We start from the raw sequence: 20,113 nt of genomic DNA on the forward strand, positions 1-20,113 counted from the left end.
TTTACTTCAATCATTACTGACACTTCTCTCCTTTTCTGGATCTCTCAGTTATCTTCTAAGGTGACAAAATATCTACTGACGTTTACTGTAAAGCCACTGACTCCCATTGCTTCACTGAGTACACCGTTTCCCACTCTATTTCTTGTAAAGATGCCATCACTTTCCCTGTCTCTGTCACATCTGCTCTCAAGTTGAGGTCTTCCATTCCAGTGCATGTGAAGGGTCCTTTTTCAGGAAATGTGGCTTCGCTTCTGCTGTGGTTGATGGAGCTCTCTCTTGCATTTCCTGTTTCCAGGACTTCTGCTCTCACCGCATCTCCCTGCAAACAGTACAGAATTAAGGCAATGATGCCCTCAGTGCTTCCCTTTTGCTCTACTAGGCTCTTTATCCGACAAATCATCGTTCACTATTTTCCCCAGCTGCAGCCGGAAATGCAAATAGCCAGGTCTCCTCCTCCTCATCCCTTTCTTCCTCCTATGTTGACCACTCCACCTTTGACTCCCTGGACTACTCATGCTTCCTTGATGGCTAGTACTTTCTCCCGCAACCAAAGGAGGTGCTGTATGTGTTCTTTCACCTCCCCCCTCGCTGCCCTCCAGAGACCTAAATAGCCCTCTCAGGTGAAGAAAAGATTCACGTGCACCATCTCCAACTTCATCTACTGATTTGGTGCTTCCAAAGGTCTCTGCTTTACATTGGAGGGACCAAGCACAGACTAGGCGACTTACCCCATGGTCATCCCAACCCACCCCTTGAAAACCATTTTAACTCCCCTTCCCATGCCTACACTGACCTACTTGTTTGTGTAGATCACTTAACCCTATGGTCAGTCCAACCTCCCACTGCAAGCCATTTTAACTCTCCTTCCCATTGCTCCAGTGCTAAGTTGAGGTTAAATGAAAACTGGAACCTTGATAGTCTATAACCCAATGATATCAATACTGAACTTTCCAAGTTAAGGTAACCAGTCCTTTCTTCCTACTGACACATCCTTCCATTTTTGTTAACTTTCACGAAAACCTCTGACCTATTTTTCTCACTTCCCTTATTGGTTCCACCTACCTATTACCCAAAGTTGAAGGTTCAAAGTAAATTTATTATCAAAGTACATAGATATCACATTTTCCACATACCTACTGTATGCAGGTAAGAAGATAGATATTTGTTGTTTATTTCACAAAGCCCCTTCACACTATCGCTAAATCAGTTCAAAGTTAATTGATTATCAAAGTACATATATGTCACTATATAGGACCCTGAGATTCATTTTCTTGTAGGCATAATCAACAAATCCATTATAGAATAATAACCATTATAGAATCAATGAAAGACCACACCAACTTGGGCATTTAACCAATGTGCAAAAGTAAATAAACTGTGCATACAAAAAGAAAAAAATAATGATAGATAAATAAAAAAGCAATCATTATTGAGAACACGAGGTGAAGTGTCCTTGAAAGTGAGTCCATACGTTGTGGGAACACTTCAATGATTGGGCAAATGAAGGTGACTAAACTTGTTTCCTTTGATTCAAGAGCCTGATGGTTGAAGAGTCTTAATTGTTTCTGAACCTGGTGGTACGTATCCTGAGGCTCCTGTTACTTTCTGAAAACAGCAGTAATAAAAGAGCATGAGCTGGGTGTTGGGGTCCCTGATGACGGATGCTGCTTTTCTGTGACAATGTTTCATGTACATTTGCTCAATGGTGGGGAGGGCTTTTACTAATGATGGACTGAGCCGTATCCACTACATTTTTCAGGATTTCTGTTCAGGGACATTGGTATTTTTATGCCAGACTGTGATGCAGCCAGTCAGTATACTCCCCACCACACAGTTGGCCAAAGTTTTAGATGTCATGCTGAATCATCACGCACTCTTAAGTGCTTTCTTTTTAATTGCACTTCTGTAATGGGCCCAGAACAGGTCCTCTGAAATGATAACCCTGAGGAATTTAAAGTTGCTGAGCCTCTCCACCTCTGATCCTCCGATGAGGACTGGCTCATGAACCTTAGGTTTCCTCCTCCTGAAGTCTGTAATTAGCTCCTTCATCTTGCAGCCAGACTCTCAGTCTTTCTTCTACATGCTGATCCCTCATCATCTCTGATTTGCCTTATGACCATGGTGTCGTCAGCAATCTGAAATATGACATTGAAGCTGTGCTTAGGCATACAGTCAAGTGGAAAGCAGGGGGCTAAGCATATAGTCTTGTGGTACATTTGTGTTTATGTAAAATCTTGAAGAGATGTTGTTGTCAATCTGAACTGACTGGGGTCATCAAGTGAGGAAATCGAGGATCCAATTGCATAAGGATATCTTGAGGCTTATGTCTTGCAGATTATTGATTAGTTTTGAGGGGATGATGGTATTGAATGCCGAGCTGTGGTCAATAAAGAGCATCCTGATGTATGCCTCTTTGCAGTCCAGATGTTCCAGGGTTGAGTGACGAGCAAATGAGATGGCTTGGGTAGGCAAATTGGAACAGATCCAAGTCACTTCTCAGGCAGAGTTGATGTGCTTCATCATCAACACCTCAAAATACTTCATCATTGTGTATGTAAGTGCTACTGGCTGATAGTCATTGAGACAGGTTACCATGTTCTTAGGCACTGATATAATTGAACTGTGCTTGAAGCAGGTGTTGAAGTGAGAGAGGGGTTAAAGATTTGAGTGAACACTCTAGCCATTGATCAGCACAGGTCTCTAGTACTTTGCCAGGTCTCTGTCTGGGCTGGGTGTTTTCTGTGGTTTCATCCTCTTGAAGGCTGCTTGCACGTTGACCTCAGAGACTGAAATCACAGGATCATCAGGGGCTGTGGGAGATCCTGATGGCTCCTCCATGTTTTGCTGGTCAAAGCGAGCAGAGGAGGAATCAAGTTTTCTGGAAGTGAAGCCCTTTTGTCACCCCCGTCACTTGATTTAACATTGGAAGAGTCATGTCCTTCGCTCACTGTTCCCCCCCCCCCACCACCCCACCTCATCTGGTTCTGGCTGTCCATCACTCTGTCAAAGGGTTCCCATCATAACCTTCCATTCTTAACAGGTTTTAGCCATTAGCTGATCTGACATCCATCTTCCTGTTTATCTCTCTCCAGCCTTTGTCTCCACCTTCCCTCTTCTCCCCCGCCAAATGGCTCCATCTGTCCCCATTTTTAACACCTATCACCCATCTGGCCCTTTCTCCCTACTCCGCCTTCGCCCTATCCATCTCTCCTCCTCTACTTCACCCCCCACCTGTCCATCACTCTTCACCCCTCCATAGTCGACCTATCACCTGCTGGGTTTTGTCTCATACCTCCTTCTTTCTTTGTATCAGCTATCTTCCCTCTCCACTCACAGTCTCAGTTCAGCATCTTGACCCAAAACATCCACAATTCCCTTCCTTCCACAGGTGGTGCTCTGCCCTCCGAGTTCCTCCAGCAGCTTTTTTTCTATATTCTCTGTAGTGAATTTACCATACAAGGTACTTTGTAAGGAATCCTCCTATGCTGACCACCATTTTCTCACCTACGTTCCCCCCCCCCCGCCGTCTCTGTAAGCTGCTTTAAGCATTCTATGAAGTTTCCTATTTTTTTTTTCTCTCTTCTCACTCTATAAGCAACTCATCATCAGCAGAGCCAGTAAACACTTCATATCTAAGCAAGTTGTGGAAGAGCCAGCACTTTATCTAACTTAAAGAAGAAATTTACCTTTCAAAAGTCAATAGAGGATAGGGCAGGTCATTAATACCATTTCAAAATCATTCACCGATGAAAACTGTTACTTCAGTTTTGTTTCTTCAGCTTTATTGGTGAACTATGTATCTCTGTGGTTCTTCCAGCCCATCATACAAACCAAGTGTGTGAGCAGCTGACGTCACTTCACCACAGAGGTGTCTGCATCTCCTACAATGCAAATAGAATTTGCGGTGCTGATCTCTGTTAAACCAAACGAAAAGTAATTTGAGATAATATGCTGTTACTTTTCTGTGAAAATATTGAATACCAAATGTAGATGTTTAAAGTATGGAGTATGGAAAATGGAAGAAATATTCAAAGCTCTTCTGTCATTTTCAGTTAGGATATAAGAGCTGTGGTAGAGATGAAGAAACAGCCTCAGTGACGGATGAAGCTGAGTAACACTGTAGCATTGCACTTATACTGAGGGGTCCCTCAGTTGTTAAGTAGAAAATGCTGAAAGTCTCTGTAAATCAAGGATAATTCAATTACTTAAATTCAATCATTCTGTTGTCATGCAAGTTAAACAGTTGTTCCAGTACTCCTTGAGAGTATATCTGTAATCTGAAAGATGTTGAACTGTTTGCATTTTTAAAGAAATCTGCTGATAAAACAATCCTTAATAGTTCATTATTAGAAGCGGAGAAAATCTCAATGTTAATTGCTTGCCCTGGTGTTTTTCAGTTGTCTTCTGAAGCTTATATCCTATAACTGTTTAGTTCATTGTTTACTACTTCCCACTTGTCCTAAAAAGGCATTGACGATGCTGTCAAGGGGTCTTTTAGGGTATTTTTCACAATCTAATTATAAATAACATTTATGAACAGTAGATGAAAAAGAAGAAACACAGTATTAATCTTCTTATTCCAGTTACAATATTAATATTAATGAATACATTTAGTAAGATAATATCCGAAAACAATATAATAAATACATATGATGAAAATGGAACCTACCTAAAGGGTCCCCTTGACGAAAGCACATCCTCTGTGCAGCAGCATTCTCACAAGATTGAAGCTGGTTCTGCAGCAGAGTAAAGTAACCCAGTCATTGAAAATGTGCTGAAGATTTCTGTGCTGTATGTCAGACACTTCAGAGATGACTGGACCCCTCATCTGTGTGAGAATTAGCAGGGCACTTTGCTTTTGAATGAAAATTCTTTCCTATTGTTGCGCCTCTACAAAAATGCAGAGCTTGAAGAACACAGACTTCAAGCAGATGATCCCATTTACAATGACAGGACAGTGATGACAACTGTTGGTGAACAAGATTCGAAAAAAAGGAACCCGGACGGTAGGGAAGAGGTTCTTAGATGACATTCAGCTCCGGAGCAATCCTCTTCACCTTCTTTTGTGATAGCCTTTTGTTCTTTGTTACCTTCTCGTACACCGAATTTGCACAAGGAGCATGGATTAAGAAGATCGGCAATTTAATTGTTTTCAAGCGTAGAAGCTCACATTGCTTTAATAAAAAATCTTTTGGAAATATCATTAATATAGCTTTAAAAATCCGAATGAAAGAACAATGACATAAACACTTGTGATGGCAGCTAAACATCACCACGGGGCTGGGAGCAGGAAGGACTCGGAACCTTGCAGCAAATGTAAATGACTGAATCTTGACCCTGTCCTTTTAGCTTTATTGAAAAGTTTATATAGTTGCTAAGATTATTACATCAATATCATTATCCTGGGAAGAATAAACTCAATGAAGAGGTCTTTCAAAACTGAAATGAAACCATTGTGTAAGAAAGTTGAACAGTTTGAAGAAAGAATACAAAGAAAAAGAAAGTAAACAATATACGGTTTCCTTTTGTGAGAATCTGGAGTCTGCGACATAGCTGATTTTACACAATGCTGGGAGATGGAACATATACACTGTTGGACCGTTTCTTTCTGCCTTTTTCTTTATACTGGATCCCGAGTGCTATTTTGATTGCCTTCATTCACTAGAAGAAGGAGATTAGATATTTTATTCAATTGCTGAACTTCAAAAATAGTCATACACAGTTACAATAATAACAGCAGTAATGCTGCAAACTGCATTGTGGTTCTAAATTGCAACTCTCTTGATAAACAATCCATTAACAGCAGATTTGCAAAAGAAAAATGATCCTACATATGGTCAAGATTAATAGAGAAGATCTCTTAGACTGAGACCAGAAGTTTTTGTTTTATGCATTAAGGTGTCTGCCCAGTTTCAATTTAAAGGATTGGGAGGAATCCCTGCAAAGGAACATTCATGGAGATGATGCACGTGAATAATTTCCCTTTCAGGAGGCATTCATGGATATGGTAAGTTATTCCTATAAAGTTCAAATCCCAGGAAAGAAAGCTAATCAAATTTTATGAAAGCATGCTCACCTCAATTAATATCCTGAATGTGCTTCCTACTTAGGAGGATTTGTGATATCCTTTCTTAACATTCATTAGTACAGCTAAGAAAGAAACATAATGAAGAAATTCTGTAGTACTCAATAGTTGTGATGTTCTGCACAGTACAGAACACTAGCACATTAGTGCACATATGTCTTCTTTCGGCTTTACCTTCAGTTTTTTTGTATGCAGTTAAATGTAATGCAGGTCTGAGATCAGATACATAATAACTGCGGGACACTACAATATTCCTTAATCCAAAACACTCTAAAAATGTTTGTAATCCTAATTCTTCAATTAAACCACTCATTGATTATGCAGTGTAATAAAAAAGATAAGCTCAACAGAACATAAGTTGTTCTGAAGAGAATGAGTCCTCTGCTTTGCTAGTAAAACTGATGGAAAATTCCTTCAGTGTTAAACAAAGTACATGATTTGCACATTATCTTTAAAAAATACAACTAATATACTTTTCATATTTGCTTTAATATTTACATTTCGTTTGTGTAGTGCACTTTCAGTAAATTCGCTTTCATGTTTTTATGAAATATGGAGAAGTGTAAGATATTTGCTAACAGTGCAGAGGGTGGTTCTGCCTGATGGTATTAAAAAGGAGGAACTAGTCCAATCTGGACTTGTGCACTTTATAAAGCAGTTTGTAACCCAGGCATTACTAATCTACTATAATTGCTCACTGGTTTTCATATGTATCGCAATATAATGAACTACATACTTAGGAAATGAGATTGAGAGAGGACTAACAGTAAAGATATTCATAAAATATTTTTCAAAATAACACTAGTAAACAAGTATAGTCTTGTTTTTAATATTGTCTTTCCAAATCTAGTTTTAAATAATAATTTATATTTCAACAGTTGTTTTTCTTTACAATCCAGTTAGTGCATTGAATTATGTGTCGGCCTTGAGTGTATAGCAGATTGTTGAAGTGAGTTAACATTACTAGCTGATCAGTGAAGTTGATGCTTCAAATCAACTGTAGGTTAACTTGCTTTGCTCATTTGCTGAGATCAGTAAATTATTAAACCTTTACCTTTAATTATTAATTGACCAAAAGTTTTTGAATGAAGTACTGAGTAGTAAGGTTAATTATATTAATTATAACTGATTTTGATGGTATTTCCACAATATGAATTGCAGAAAAGGAATAATATATTTGTATTGAGTTAGCTGAATTTAATTGTTAGTCATCTGAACTGCTGTACTGTAATTTGTGTGTGGCCAGCTGACCAAATAATATTGTCTCTCATCTGTCTTTTCAGTAAGAACTCTTTCTCTTAATATATATTTAATTAACCGGGTTTACAGCCAGGATTGCATATATTATCTGTGCTCCTGCTCAAGTAGCTATTTATAAGCTTTATATTCAGTGTATTTATGGATTATTTGAAAGATTCACAAATATTTGTCTAACTGTTTTCCGTCCTCAGCCTTTGAAAGAATGTTACTGCTACTGTTATTTTTAATCATAGTTAACAATAAAACATCTTCTGTGGATTAAAGAAATACCTAGGTACATTTGAATATTGTGAATCTATATATCTACTAATTGATATTTTTAGTACAGGTACATTCCTAATGAAATACCTCAAGCCGCATTATTTTCCTTAATTAGAGGTGGCGTGAGGAGAGAAGGCTGGGAGGGAGTAAGGAATAGATTGGGTTATAACTTGTCTCTTGTGTGTAAGAAACTAATTGAGAAATATTATTACTGAAAAGGATGTAATTTAAATGTGGTGGTTTTATTGTGCTTATTTCCTTCTCCCCCAGCACAAAATCAGCTCTGAATGTGCACTGCATGTAAAGCAGCACTGTCTGATAAAATCAGCTTGTCACTTCACAAAATAACAAAACTGGACTGTGAAGGGTGGTGAGATACAAGATGGAATTGAATGACTTCTAATGTTGTTCCAATTTTTTTTTTACTTACAAATGTGAATCATTTCTTGCATCACTTATCATCACTGCTGCAGAGAATAAGACAGTCTGGGATGGATTCAGAGCCAGCTGCCAGAGGTGAAAGGGCAATGTGCCAACCCACTGCACCATTCAGTATCCATTAGGATCAGTAGCTTGAATTTGGAAGATGTTCTGAGTTCTCCAATTGGTTTTATTTGTTATGAAATATGAGGCAATTGTTAAAATATCATCTTAACATAAAGGCACCACTATTATCAATGATATATTTTGTTTGTAGCCTTGTATTTCCCTGATATTAGGTTGGAAAATGCCAATATAGTAGTGAAGGAAAATTGCTTTGATTTCTATTAAAGTGCAAAGATTTCATTAGTTATTGGCATTAAAATCATTGAATTACTTTAGAGCTACAATGGAATGTCTGATGTTCTCACTAAAAGTATCCCTAGGAGCTGTTTAAACACTTGAAGCTGTGTCCTGGACTTTGCCAGTGTGTTGGACATTGTTAGGTTGCAGGCAAATACATTTTAATTAAATCACAATAAAAAATTTAGAATAGATTGGCAATTGATAGTTATTAAACATGTGCACAGTGATCAAATATTTTTTAAAAAAAGCTTATCCAGGTAATAAGAAACTGTATACAGGGTAAGTTAAAAATATACATCCCTTATTAGGAGCAACAGTGAATAATTCTTAGTTTAACCTATGGTAAAAAAAAGAACCATAGAAAATAGGTGCAGGAGTAGACCATTCAGCCCTTTGAGCCTGCACCGCCATTCAGTATGATCATGGCTGATCATCCAACTCAAAACCCTGTACCTGCTTTCTCTCCATACCCCCTGATCCCTTTAGCCACAAGGACCATATCTAACTTCCTCTTAAATATAGCTAATGAACTGGCCTCAATTGTTTCCTGAGGCAGAGAATTCCACAGATTCTGATATAAGCAACAATTTCCGTACTTTGCAAAAGAAAGTGTAGATGGGTTTGCCAACAAGGTAAAATGATACTGGTATTTCAAAACTTAAATAATTAAATCTTTGAATTATTTTGTAGCCAACAATAAAAAGTCTGATATCTTACTATAAGATATCCCTGGCAGTTATTAATTATTAAAAGCTTTTAATGACAGGGTCAGGTAATATTAGTTTACAGGCATTGGTGCAATATGTTAGCATGATAAGCCACCAGAAAACTAGAAATTCTTTGAGGCAATCTTTTACTACTAAAATTAAAACTAATTTGAACTTAAACTATCCTTACCAAAAACTATCCTTCAGAGTTGTTTCTACATTTGGGAGCTTTTCTGAACTTTTTTCATTGTAATGCTTTTTTTTAACCATATATCTCAAAGATAATCATTTAGGATATGGTTGCTTAAAGTGACAGTAATTCCATAAAATATATTCACATATTATTTGATGTTTGTTTCTTATGTTTAGTGATTAGGAATACTGTTGTAACTCAAATAACTATTGAGACAACTGAAGATTAAACGTTCAGTCATATGCCACTCAGACACCTACACACTCAAATCCACACTTATAAATGTGATATGCTTAGCATTCAGCATGCATTTTTTTATTTGCCAGATAAATGGATCTGGAAATGCAATAACTTTTGGATCACACAGTTAGTTGCATGTTGTTTTACAAATAATTCAAAGTTATTCTCTGGCTTCTAAGCTTACCAGTAAAATTGGCAACATTGATAGGTGTTTCTCAGTTAGATGGTAAACACAAATATGGCTACCTTCACCCCTGAAGAAAACTCGAAAACCTGCCACACCAGTTCTGATTCCTTCAATGCAACGTTTGTTCTTAGATAATGGCTTTGGGATTCTACTATGTTGCACAGTGCTCTTGCACTATAATTGATACAAGCAATCAAGTTATTGAATGATGGCAAAGTCTATGTATGATATGCAAGTTCAAGGAGATGTTGGAACATGTGCAATGGTGTCTAAATTGTGCAAAATTCATTTGGGCATCGATGAATTGTAGACAGTGTGGAGTGTTTGAGCAGAAGCAACTCTTTACAACTAATGTGAGGCCTCCATCAGCAGGAATTCTGCCAAGTCATGAAGAAGTCTACAGAATCCATTATTTGGGACCAATTTTATAGGCAGGTTATCCAAATTATTCATTTTCATTGTACAGTGTATCTCCTCCAGGCCTTTCACCACTGGATCATGAGCCAAACTCAATCTTAGCAAAGTCGTTCCTCTACACAAGCCCAAGTCTTTTCCCACTCCTAATCAGTTCTCCTTAGTACCCATCTCATCCTATTGCACTGGTATGGCTCTTGAGATTCTGACTGACGTGACTATTTCCCCCACATCACCTTCCTGCCCTTAGCCCTGTGCTTCATTCTGCTTCAACTTCTCCCACGATCTTCAGCCTGGCTGGGTAACTCTGAAGTTGGTAGAATAAAGGCCTGTTCTACTACAAATAACATCTTGCTTTTGTGTAGAATTGATTTTTGTAGTGGGAATAATCTCTAGCCCATCTTTTCATCACAAACCTCCAAAATTTTCATGTTTTAAATAACATCAAAAAGTGCTATTCAAAGCAGTATCGAGAGAGAAATAGTTGGTGTTTTGTGTCAACGGAGCTGGATAATAAAAAATAAACAAGTATTTTTAAGTTACAGAGAAGGGAAGGGTAGACAGAACAGAAAGGAATGTTGCTAACTCTAAAACTTGGGCAAGATGTTGATTGATGAAGTAGAATGTGTGGGGCAAATGTAAGGCTTTCCATTCTGAAGGGAAGAATGAAAAAGCAATCACATACTGTAAATAAAGTGAGATGATTGAAATGATGCAATGGAAAAGGATGTGGAAGTCCAAGAACATGAAATACAATAGTTTGGCATGCACAGAGAAGGGAATTACAAGAACTAATTGGTCTTTATTATGAGGGATATGAAAATAGGAAATTTTTTATACAATGCTACAAGGCATTGTCAGAATTGCATCTGTGATTGAGTATACAATTATGATCTCTGTTTCCAAGAAAAGATGTATTTGCATTGGATACTATGTTGATACCTGAGATGAAAAGTTTGCCTCTGTTGGATTCTATGGAGATTAGAATATGGGGTGATTAGTTTGAAATATATAAGAGGGAAATATGAAGCTATCAGGCAGGAACTTGGAAGTATAAATTGGGAGCAGATGTTCTCAGGGAAATGTACAGAAGAACTGTGGCAAATGTTCAGGGGATCTTTGTGTGGCGTACTGCATAGGTACATTCCAATGAGACAGGGAAAGGATGGTTGGGTACAGGGACCGTGATGTACAAAGGCAGTTGAAAATCTAGTCAAGATGAAAAGAAAAGTTTATGAAAGGTTCAAAAATCTTGGTAACGATAGAGATCTAGAAAATTATAAGGCTAGCAGGAAGGAGTTTAAGAATGAAATAGGAGAGCCAGAAGAGGCCATGAGAAGACCTTGGCAGACAGGATTAAGGAAAACCCCAAGGCTTTCTGCAAGTATGTGAGGATCAAGAGGGTAAGACATGAGAGAATAGGACCAATCAAGTGTGACAGTGGAAAAGCATGTATGGTACCCGGAGAAGGTAGCGGAGGTATTTAATGAATACTTTGCTTCAGTATTCACTACGGAAAAGGACTTTGGCATTTGTCGGGATGACTTACAGCAGATTGAAAAGCTTGAGCATGTAGACATTAAGAGAGAGGATGTGCTGGAGCTTTTGGAAAGCATCAAGTTGGATAAGTCACTGGGACCAGAGGAGATATACCCCAGGCTAGTGTGGGAGGTGAGGGAGGAGATTGCTGAGTCTCTGGCAATGATCTTTGCATCATCAATGGAGGGGGAGGGGGGAGAGGTTCCGGAAGATTGCAGATGTTGTTGCCATATTCAAGAAAAAGAATAGAGATAGCCCAGGAAATTATAGACCAGTGAGTCTTACTTCTGTGGTTGGTAAGTTGATGGAGAAGATCCTGAGAGGCAAGATTTATGAACATTTGGAGGCATAGTATGATTAGGAATATGATTAGGACCTTGCTATGTAGATCCAGAAATGGTTTGCACACAGAAGGGAAAGAGTAGTTGTAGACGGGTCATATTCTGCATGGAGGTTGGTGGCCAGTGGTATGCCTCAGGGATCTGTTCTGGGATCCCTCCTCTTTGTGGATGAGGAAGTGGAGGGATGATTTGCTGAAGACACAAAGGTTGGGGTATTGTGGATAGTATGAAGGGCTGTCAAAGGTTACAGAGGGACATCAATAGGATGCAAAACTGTACTGAGAAGTGGCAGATGGAGCTCAACCCAGATAAGTGTGAAGCGGTTCATTGTGTTAGGTGAAATATGATGGAAGAATATACTATTAATAGTAAGACTCTTGGCAGTGTGGAGGATCAGAGGGATCTTGGGGTCAGAGTCCATAGGACACTCAAATTTGCTGTGCAGGTTGATTGGGTGGTTAAGAAGGCATATGGTATATTGGCCTTCATCAACTGTGAGATTGAGTTTAAGAGCCAAGAGGTAATGTTACAGCTATGTAGGACCCTGGTCAGACTCCGCTTGGAGTACTGTGCTCAGTTCTGGTCACCTCATTACAGGAAGGATGTGGAAACTGTAGAAAGGGTGCAGAGGAGATTTACAAGGATGTTGCCTGGATTGGGGAGCATGCGTTATGAGAATAGGTTGAGTGAACTTAGCCTTTTCTCCTTGGAGCAATGAATGATGTGAGGTGACCTGATAGAGGTGTATAAGATGATGAGAGGCATTGATCCTGTGGATAGTCAGAGACTTTTTACCAGGGCTGAAATGGCTAGCACAAGAGGACAGTTGTAAGGTGCTTGGGAGTAGGTGCAGAGGAGACGTCAGGGATAAGTGCTTTATGCAGAGAGTGGTAAGTGCGTAGCAGTCTCTACCAACCACTTTCAACATAGCAGGAACAATAATGTGAAGCAAAACTTTTTAGAATTTTGCACTTAGAATATACAGTAAACCTAGCTTGCTTTTGTACCAACAAAATGATATTGCCCGGAGCAATTAGTCCAATCTCATTTCACGTTAGACACAAAAGGGCTTGCACCTAGCTAACGATAAGTTATCCAGATATTTCACTGACAAGAATGCGATCCAAGTTCATTAATTGCTTATCCTCAGAGCCCCAACATTCCTGAGAGTGTCAGCAGCACAATCATCAGCTGGAAAGCTCGCTCCCAACTGATCAGCCGGCACAATGGAGTGCATGGCTCTCCACATCAAAACTGATAGTTTTCAGATTTAGCTTTGCTTGAGACCCACTTAAGCCCAGATCCTTCCATAAAGATGTTATCAGAGAGCAAGAGTACTATTAATGATTTCAAAAACAATTAAAAAGATAAACATATTCAAACTCTGAAATGAAACAATTTTACAACTTAAACACATTTAGATTAACTTAATGAAATAACTAAAGAAAGTAAATTATATTATTCATATTTGTTTCTTCCCATTAAAATGAATAAGCCTGTTGAATTTATGTCATTAATTTGTAAGAGTAAAATATTACAGATATTTGCACTCCCCACGGAGCCCAGTGGTTTGATGCATTCATTCCAAGAGCAGCAATCAACAAGATGGAAGTCCAGAAGTCATGGCGTGCCAGCAAAGGTGCAGATCATTGCTCAGCATCAGTGAAAAATACCACAAATAGATGCATGGTTACTTAAAAAATGTATGCATTGAGTTAAATTGGGTCAGCAAAGGAGGGGGACATAAAAATAAGAAACAAAAACATCACTCAAAAAGTCTCAGTAATGCAATCATAGAGAGGTTAAAAGCATACCACAGTAAATAAGTTAATAAAGAACTTTGCATTTTGCTCTTCCTTGAGCTGTTTCAACATACCTAAATTCTTCCAACTTCACCAAAATCAAGACTCAAAGGTTGTAATGTAGATAAATGATGGATTAGTTTCTGCTTCCTTAGTTCACATCAGTTATTATTGAAAAGCAATAATAATAATGGCCTTCCTTGTATGTGTGAGAACTAGACAGTTGTGATGGAAGGTTTTTCCTTCTCTACAGGTACTGACTGGTGTGCTGAGTATTTCCAGCATTTACTTACGTTTCAGATTCCCAGCAACCTACATCTTATAGGAACATAGAAAACCCACAGAACAATACAGGCCCTTTGGCCCACATGTACTTATTTTAAAAAAAACCTCAGGTTAGCCATAGCCCTCTATTTTTCTAAGTTCCATGCACCTATCCAGGAGACTCTTAAAAGCCCCTATCATATCCACCTCCACCAACATCACCAGCAGCCCATTTAATTCCTCAGGGTCCACAGATAGAGAAGTCAGAGTGGGATTGAGAAATTAAAGTTACAGACTACAAGACACTAAAGGTTATCCCTGTAGTTTGAGAACAGATGTCCGCAAAGCCATTCATTGCTTTATCAAACAATCTTTCCAGGTATGGCAATGATTTCTTGCACTTAGTCTAATCTAGTGCACTGCATTTGGTGTGTATAATGTGGCCTCCTCTACATTGGAGAAAGGAAGTGCAGTTTATATGATCACTTTGTTTGAAATTCCCTTTGTTCCACCCAATGCTCTTCCTACCTCCTCCTCTGCCAAAAAGACTAATTTGTTTCTCTCTTTTTCATTTCTAATGTAGAATCTGAAATCTAAAACGGTGTCTCTTTCTACAGATGCTGCCTGACCTGCTGACTTTCTCGAACATTTTCTGTTTCAGATTTCCAGTACATATTTTTTGTTGAAATATCCAACCAAAGTTATTTTGTCTGAATGTTTATGAGTCGTACAATGAGACAGTAATATTTTCATAGTTAACACTAATAATTGAATTTACTTGTTAAAAGTAATGCAATTTCATCGAGTAACACAATTAATGGGCTTTGATAGTAATCAGGAGGACTGCACTAACTGTTTGTTAGACTGCTTTCTGGGGCAAAGACGTTACTGAGGAGACATTGGGTGGACTTTGCTTAAGTCCTGGACTTTACAAGTTTGAGAGTGGATGCCATTGGGGAAGGAAAAAGACATGTGACTCTGTAGATGCTAGAATCAGGATAGTTTAAGATGGAAGCAAAAACGTACTCTTTTCTCTAAAGTTTTTGTTTTTTTTATCCAAGATGATTGTGGATATCAGTCTGCAAATATATTCAAGGAAGGCAGGAAATTGTTTGATACTGAAAGGAATCATGAAATTGGAGATAGTGCTGGAAGTGGATTTGAAGAACAAGCTTAAGGAATCAAATGGCCCAAACTCATTCTGATTTTTAAATATTGCTTGAGTAAAGATCTCCTGAAGACTTTTGTTGCTTGAATTTCAAACAGTCTTGATATCAATGAAATCATATTTCCATTGTGTAGTTTTTCTGTTGCATCTTCCATTACATTAATCTTCATGAGGAAGGTGAGGTTGTTTCTGATTACTGCAGAATGTACTTTCTATGCTCTCATGTTGTGATCTAATGCAATGCATGTGACTGAGTGTACTAATTCTGGAGAGCAAGCAATATGTGGAATGTGTAAATGAAAAAGTAATTTTTTTGTTCTTACCTTCACGTGTATCTTCCACGTGGCAAAGTTTAGCTGAGAGAATACCACTGTCACAGCAAAAAAATGAGTAATGAAAAAACTGATTATTCATACTGCACAGACAGGAAATGCTCTGACTGAGCTGCTGATCTCAGAAATGTATTTCTTTGCATAAAGACAGGTCAGATGATGGTTGTAACAGAAAAAATGTTGGTGACTACATCATCGGATGGACAGCATCTGCAAAGTATAGCTTCCTATTAGTTCAATATACTTTTGAGAACTTGGAAGAAACAAAAATGTTGTGTTGTAAGAACTTGTATGCTATTTGAAATGTTTAATTAGCTCCTCACCATAGGTTAGAAATTCACTTAAAATAGAAATCAAAATTTTAAACAGTACCTAAGTTATGATTGCTGCTGAGTAACCCTCTTGTCCCTGTACAATGTAATTCCTCAAAAATAGCATTTCAAATGTTAGTTTTTCAAATAATGTAACTAATAGAAATTTTGTCTTCTAAATTTTCTTTTACATTTTTCTCTTTTGTATGCTGTAACTTAAATAATTTCTATAAAATGAGTAAAACATGACTTATTATACATACTTTTACACTTCTCTCTGTGAGAATCTTTCCGATTGATTGGCTGGTCAGCTTCCTGTTGCTGAATGAGGCAGATCCCCATGAGTTGTGCCAGATTGAGCGTCATGTTGCAAAAGGGGAACTGGAAGCTCTAACGAACATTTTTTGTGTGTGTGGATAACATTTTTTTAATCATAAATGGCAATGCCTTTTCTTGCTGCTAACCAAAAATCATGACAATTTTTACTTTACCATCCCTATGGATATCATACGAAGTATTTATCATGAATTGGTTATGAAACAAAAATCTTACTTAACTTATCTGTAAAGATGGAATGGATTATGCACAAATAACCACAGATGGGAAAAGAAGGGTGGATACAGCAATAGTGGCTGGGAGGTGGGTGGGCTGCATATAATGTAATCTGATGGGAAAGGTGAACCAAGGGAGACGGTAGCCTTCAGCCCAATGGCATAAACATTGAACTTTCTCTTTCTATGTAAACCACTCCCTCTTTTCCTTTCCTGCTCCCAATAGAGATCTCTCTTTCTCATGTTGTTCATGTTTTGCAGCTCTCCCTCTTGCCCTTATTACCCCACCTCAATTTTCTACTTGCCCATTACCAACATGACTATCTCCCTGGGATTATTCTACCTTGGTTCCCTTTCCTGTCTCCTCCCTCATCATTCCTCCCTTATCCAGCTCTACCCCTCAGCGGCCTGTTTCTGTCTCTCCTTTGCCCTCCCCTCTCCCACCTGCTTCCGTTTGTCCATACAATTTCCTACTTGCCCATCACTTTCTCTGTAGCTGTTGCATCTGGTTCCTCAGTGTGTTATTGTACCACCCCAGTGCCCTGTGTCAAGATTTGATCCGTGTGAGCAATATGCAAGACAAGCTTTCTCTGTACCTCAGTACATGTGATAACAATAAACCAATTCCAATTGTTTTTGTTTTTCCAATCTTTTCATTTATCATTCACCAACCCCTGTCTCAACAACAACCCGTCTCACCTGGCTCTAACTGCCCACAATCCCTCACCTCATCCGGTTTCACCTATCACCTACCAGACTCCTATCTCTCACTCCTCTCTCCTGGCCTCAGTACTGAAGTCAGGTGTTGACCCAAAATGTTGACTATCAATCCATTTTTACAGTCATTGCTTGACCCACTGAGTTCTTCCAGCAGTTTTGTTTTTTGCTCAGGATTCCAACATCTGCAGCCTTGTGCCTCCTATCAAAATAGGAGTTGCGGCTTCAACATACAATATCTAAACTCCGAGTATAACCTTCAATCCTTTCAGTTGTTTCAAAAGTTTTCTTCGTTGATATCTTCTACCAAATGTATTCTTTCCATGCGGTAAAATCAGCAGCAAGATAAATAAATGAAGATTTTTGTTTCTTAACAAATGATTCACATTTTGCAGGAGATTATAACATTTTAGCATAGTGAAGTTCCAGTAAAAGAAGAATTGGGCCAGATTTTAATACGTTACATAGTGAATTCTTTTTAATATATTGAAACATGAACTGTTCAGTGATAATAACTTCAGGAATCCATTTAAAATGATTATTTTTTTGGCAATGCAAACAGTTTTCTTTTTTAGCATGAGATCTTACAAATGATTCTCTGTGTAATGTTAAGCTACTTAAGTATCCCCTACTTAAGTACTCAAGAGCTCCTGCTAATATCCCAGGAGCTGGGATGCATTATGCAGTAAACTGTGGCATCCACAGCAATTCATATAGGATCGGGTAGATTCATTGAAGTACTTTCATGTACAAATTATAACCTGGTGATTAAAGTACCATAACATCATACAGCACAGAAATAGGCAGTCTTGCTCATTAGGAATCAATAATCATTTTGTACTAATCCTGTATTTGTTCCATTTCATTCCCCTTGCATCAATTCCTCCAGATTTTACCACATACCTACATGTGTACAGAGAACAACTAACCCACTAGCTTGCATGTCTTTGGCATGTGAGAGGAAATCACGGCTCCAGGGAGAATTGCCATGCACTGGGGGTCAGAATTGAACCAGTCACTGGGGCTGTGAGCAAGCGGCTCCACCAGCTGTGTTGCCCAATGGAACTAATTTTTACATGGCTGCCAGATGTACAAGCAACCCTCTCCTACTATAAGCAAGCCCTGGGAGGTTGTCACATACTGGCTTTTTGGGAAATAGTGGTTGCAGCTGCTTACATTATTCAACTTATTTTTTTAACCTGCTCTAAAATAATTCTAAGATTTTACTGGTATAGATTAATGGCATGCAGTTCTCTGTCTTGCAAATCATTGTGTCATGCTTCAAATGCTCATGGACAATACAACAGGGTTGAGTTACATAGACTTACTATGTCAATCGCCTTGCAAAATTTCAGAATGCCTACTTTTTCAATTGCAAATAATTCCCTTCCTCACAGAAGGAAAAGAATTCAGAGACAACCTGACACAATTGGTCAGCATGGACATCATAGACCAAAGGGTCTGTTCCTGTACTGTTCTGTGCTCTATGATAAATTGTGGAGTAGGCTCAAAGTACCAATTGGTCACACTTAATCCTTATGTTCACTCCAATGTGTTGTTTCACCTAGAATAAACTTTTATCACTATTTAAGATGATTCAGAGCAGGTGCTTTATAGGTTGTTTTCCCAAGGAATACTTTAGATATAACACTGCATGCCTGCAGTGAACTGAGCTCACAAGATCTAGCAACAGGGTGACAAGATTGAACCTTTTGGCCATTTGTCAATAATATCTATTCTATGTATAGGAAGTGAGATCACTGTTGCTGTAGCCTGAATTTTAGCCTTCCCTTTATAATCTTTTTATAATGTGATTCTGAGCAGAGTGTATGGAATCAAAAACTGCATGTTTTTTAATACTGTGATCAAAAAAGTAAAGATTCTCAACAGCTTGGGAAGTTTCTGTGGAGAGAGAAATCACACCATAGGTTGGATGCATATCTCGCTTTTGTCAGAAAATGTCAGCGAAGGTGACTATCTAGTTTTCTTAGAAAAAGATCATTACAAATTAGTTTCAAGTTACAAGGTTGTTGTTTCTTTACTGATTAACATTACTGATTTAACTAGTTGTGATAATCAACTGGAATTACTAACTGAATGGAATTTTGCTCTGGTTGTCTACAACTTTGATGGAAATATTGATCTTAATAGCAAGGAAGACAATGATTGTGAGATAAAGGCAAATATGTATGAACAGTATGAGTTCATTATTAATCCATAATGATAAAATTATCTTTGTTTCCATGCTTATTTACTACATAGTAATTACATAATCCATGCATTTCAGTATCCATGCGGATCGGATGAAATTACTTTAATAGACATCATGATCATTCGGAATTAAACATTCTATACTTGAGTCTGCCTTGGTGCCAAAAGATGTTGAAACATCTAAAATGCCAATTTAAGTGAAATATAAACATTTTTTTAGTTTGTGGATATTGAGTTATTGAACAAATACAAGCTCCCTTCTTTCTTTTCTCCAACTCCTAGCTCTCCCCTTCCAAGATAACCATCATTTGAATCAAAATTTAGCTATCCGGAATTATTTATGAATGTTGATCCAAATATGGATTTCTTTGCTACAGCACATTGTTGTTGTTTTATTGCTACTTAACTAAGTCAAACAAATTGATTGAAAAGAACTTAATTATCCATTCAGCTGCCACAGAGTAACGGTTCTGTCAAAATCAAGATATTGCATTTATTCTTTTGGTCTTCTTCCATCTATATACATACTGTTTATGAACTTGTATGTTACTGTTATAATCTGTACTTGTCCGTTGAGTGGCATTATTCAAAAACTACGTCAGATTTGGAGAAATGATAAGAAAAAGGAGTAGGACGAGGCCATTTGGCTCCTTAACTCTGTTCCGACATTTAGCAAGATCATGGCTGACCTTACCTTTCAGTGCCTTTGACCTGCTCTGTGCTCAGATCCCATGACTCTTTATG

The 20,113-nt window shown here is 38.1% G+C and overlaps 1 protein-coding gene across 6 annotated transcripts in view; it reads left to right on the top strand.

Annotated features, from left to right (window-relative positions):
- The window catches only part of pde4d (phosphodiesterase 4D, cAMP-specific), a 669,903-nt gene that overhangs the window by 155,717 nt on the left and 494,073 nt on the right, over positions 1–20,113 (top strand). Inside the window, exon 1 of one of the 6 annotated variants that reach the window (XM_059989356.1) lies at positions 4,771–6,007. The exons of the other annotated variants lie outside the window; for them this stretch is intronic. Coding sequence (XP_059845339.1) covers positions 5,955–6,007 — 53 coding nt within the window. The 5' untranslated portion in view covers positions 4,771–5,954. Of the gene's footprint in view, positions 1–4,770; positions 6,008–20,113 lie in introns of those variants that run through there. 6 annotated transcript variants of the gene reach the window in all.

This window comes from Hypanus sabinus, chromosome 14, assembly GCF_030144855.1.
Source record: "Hypanus sabinus isolate sHypSab1 chromosome 14, sHypSab1.hap1, whole genome shotgun sequence".
NCBI classification, from domain to species: Eukaryota; Metazoa; Chordata; class Chondrichthyes; order Myliobatiformes; family Dasyatidae; genus Hypanus; species Hypanus sabinus.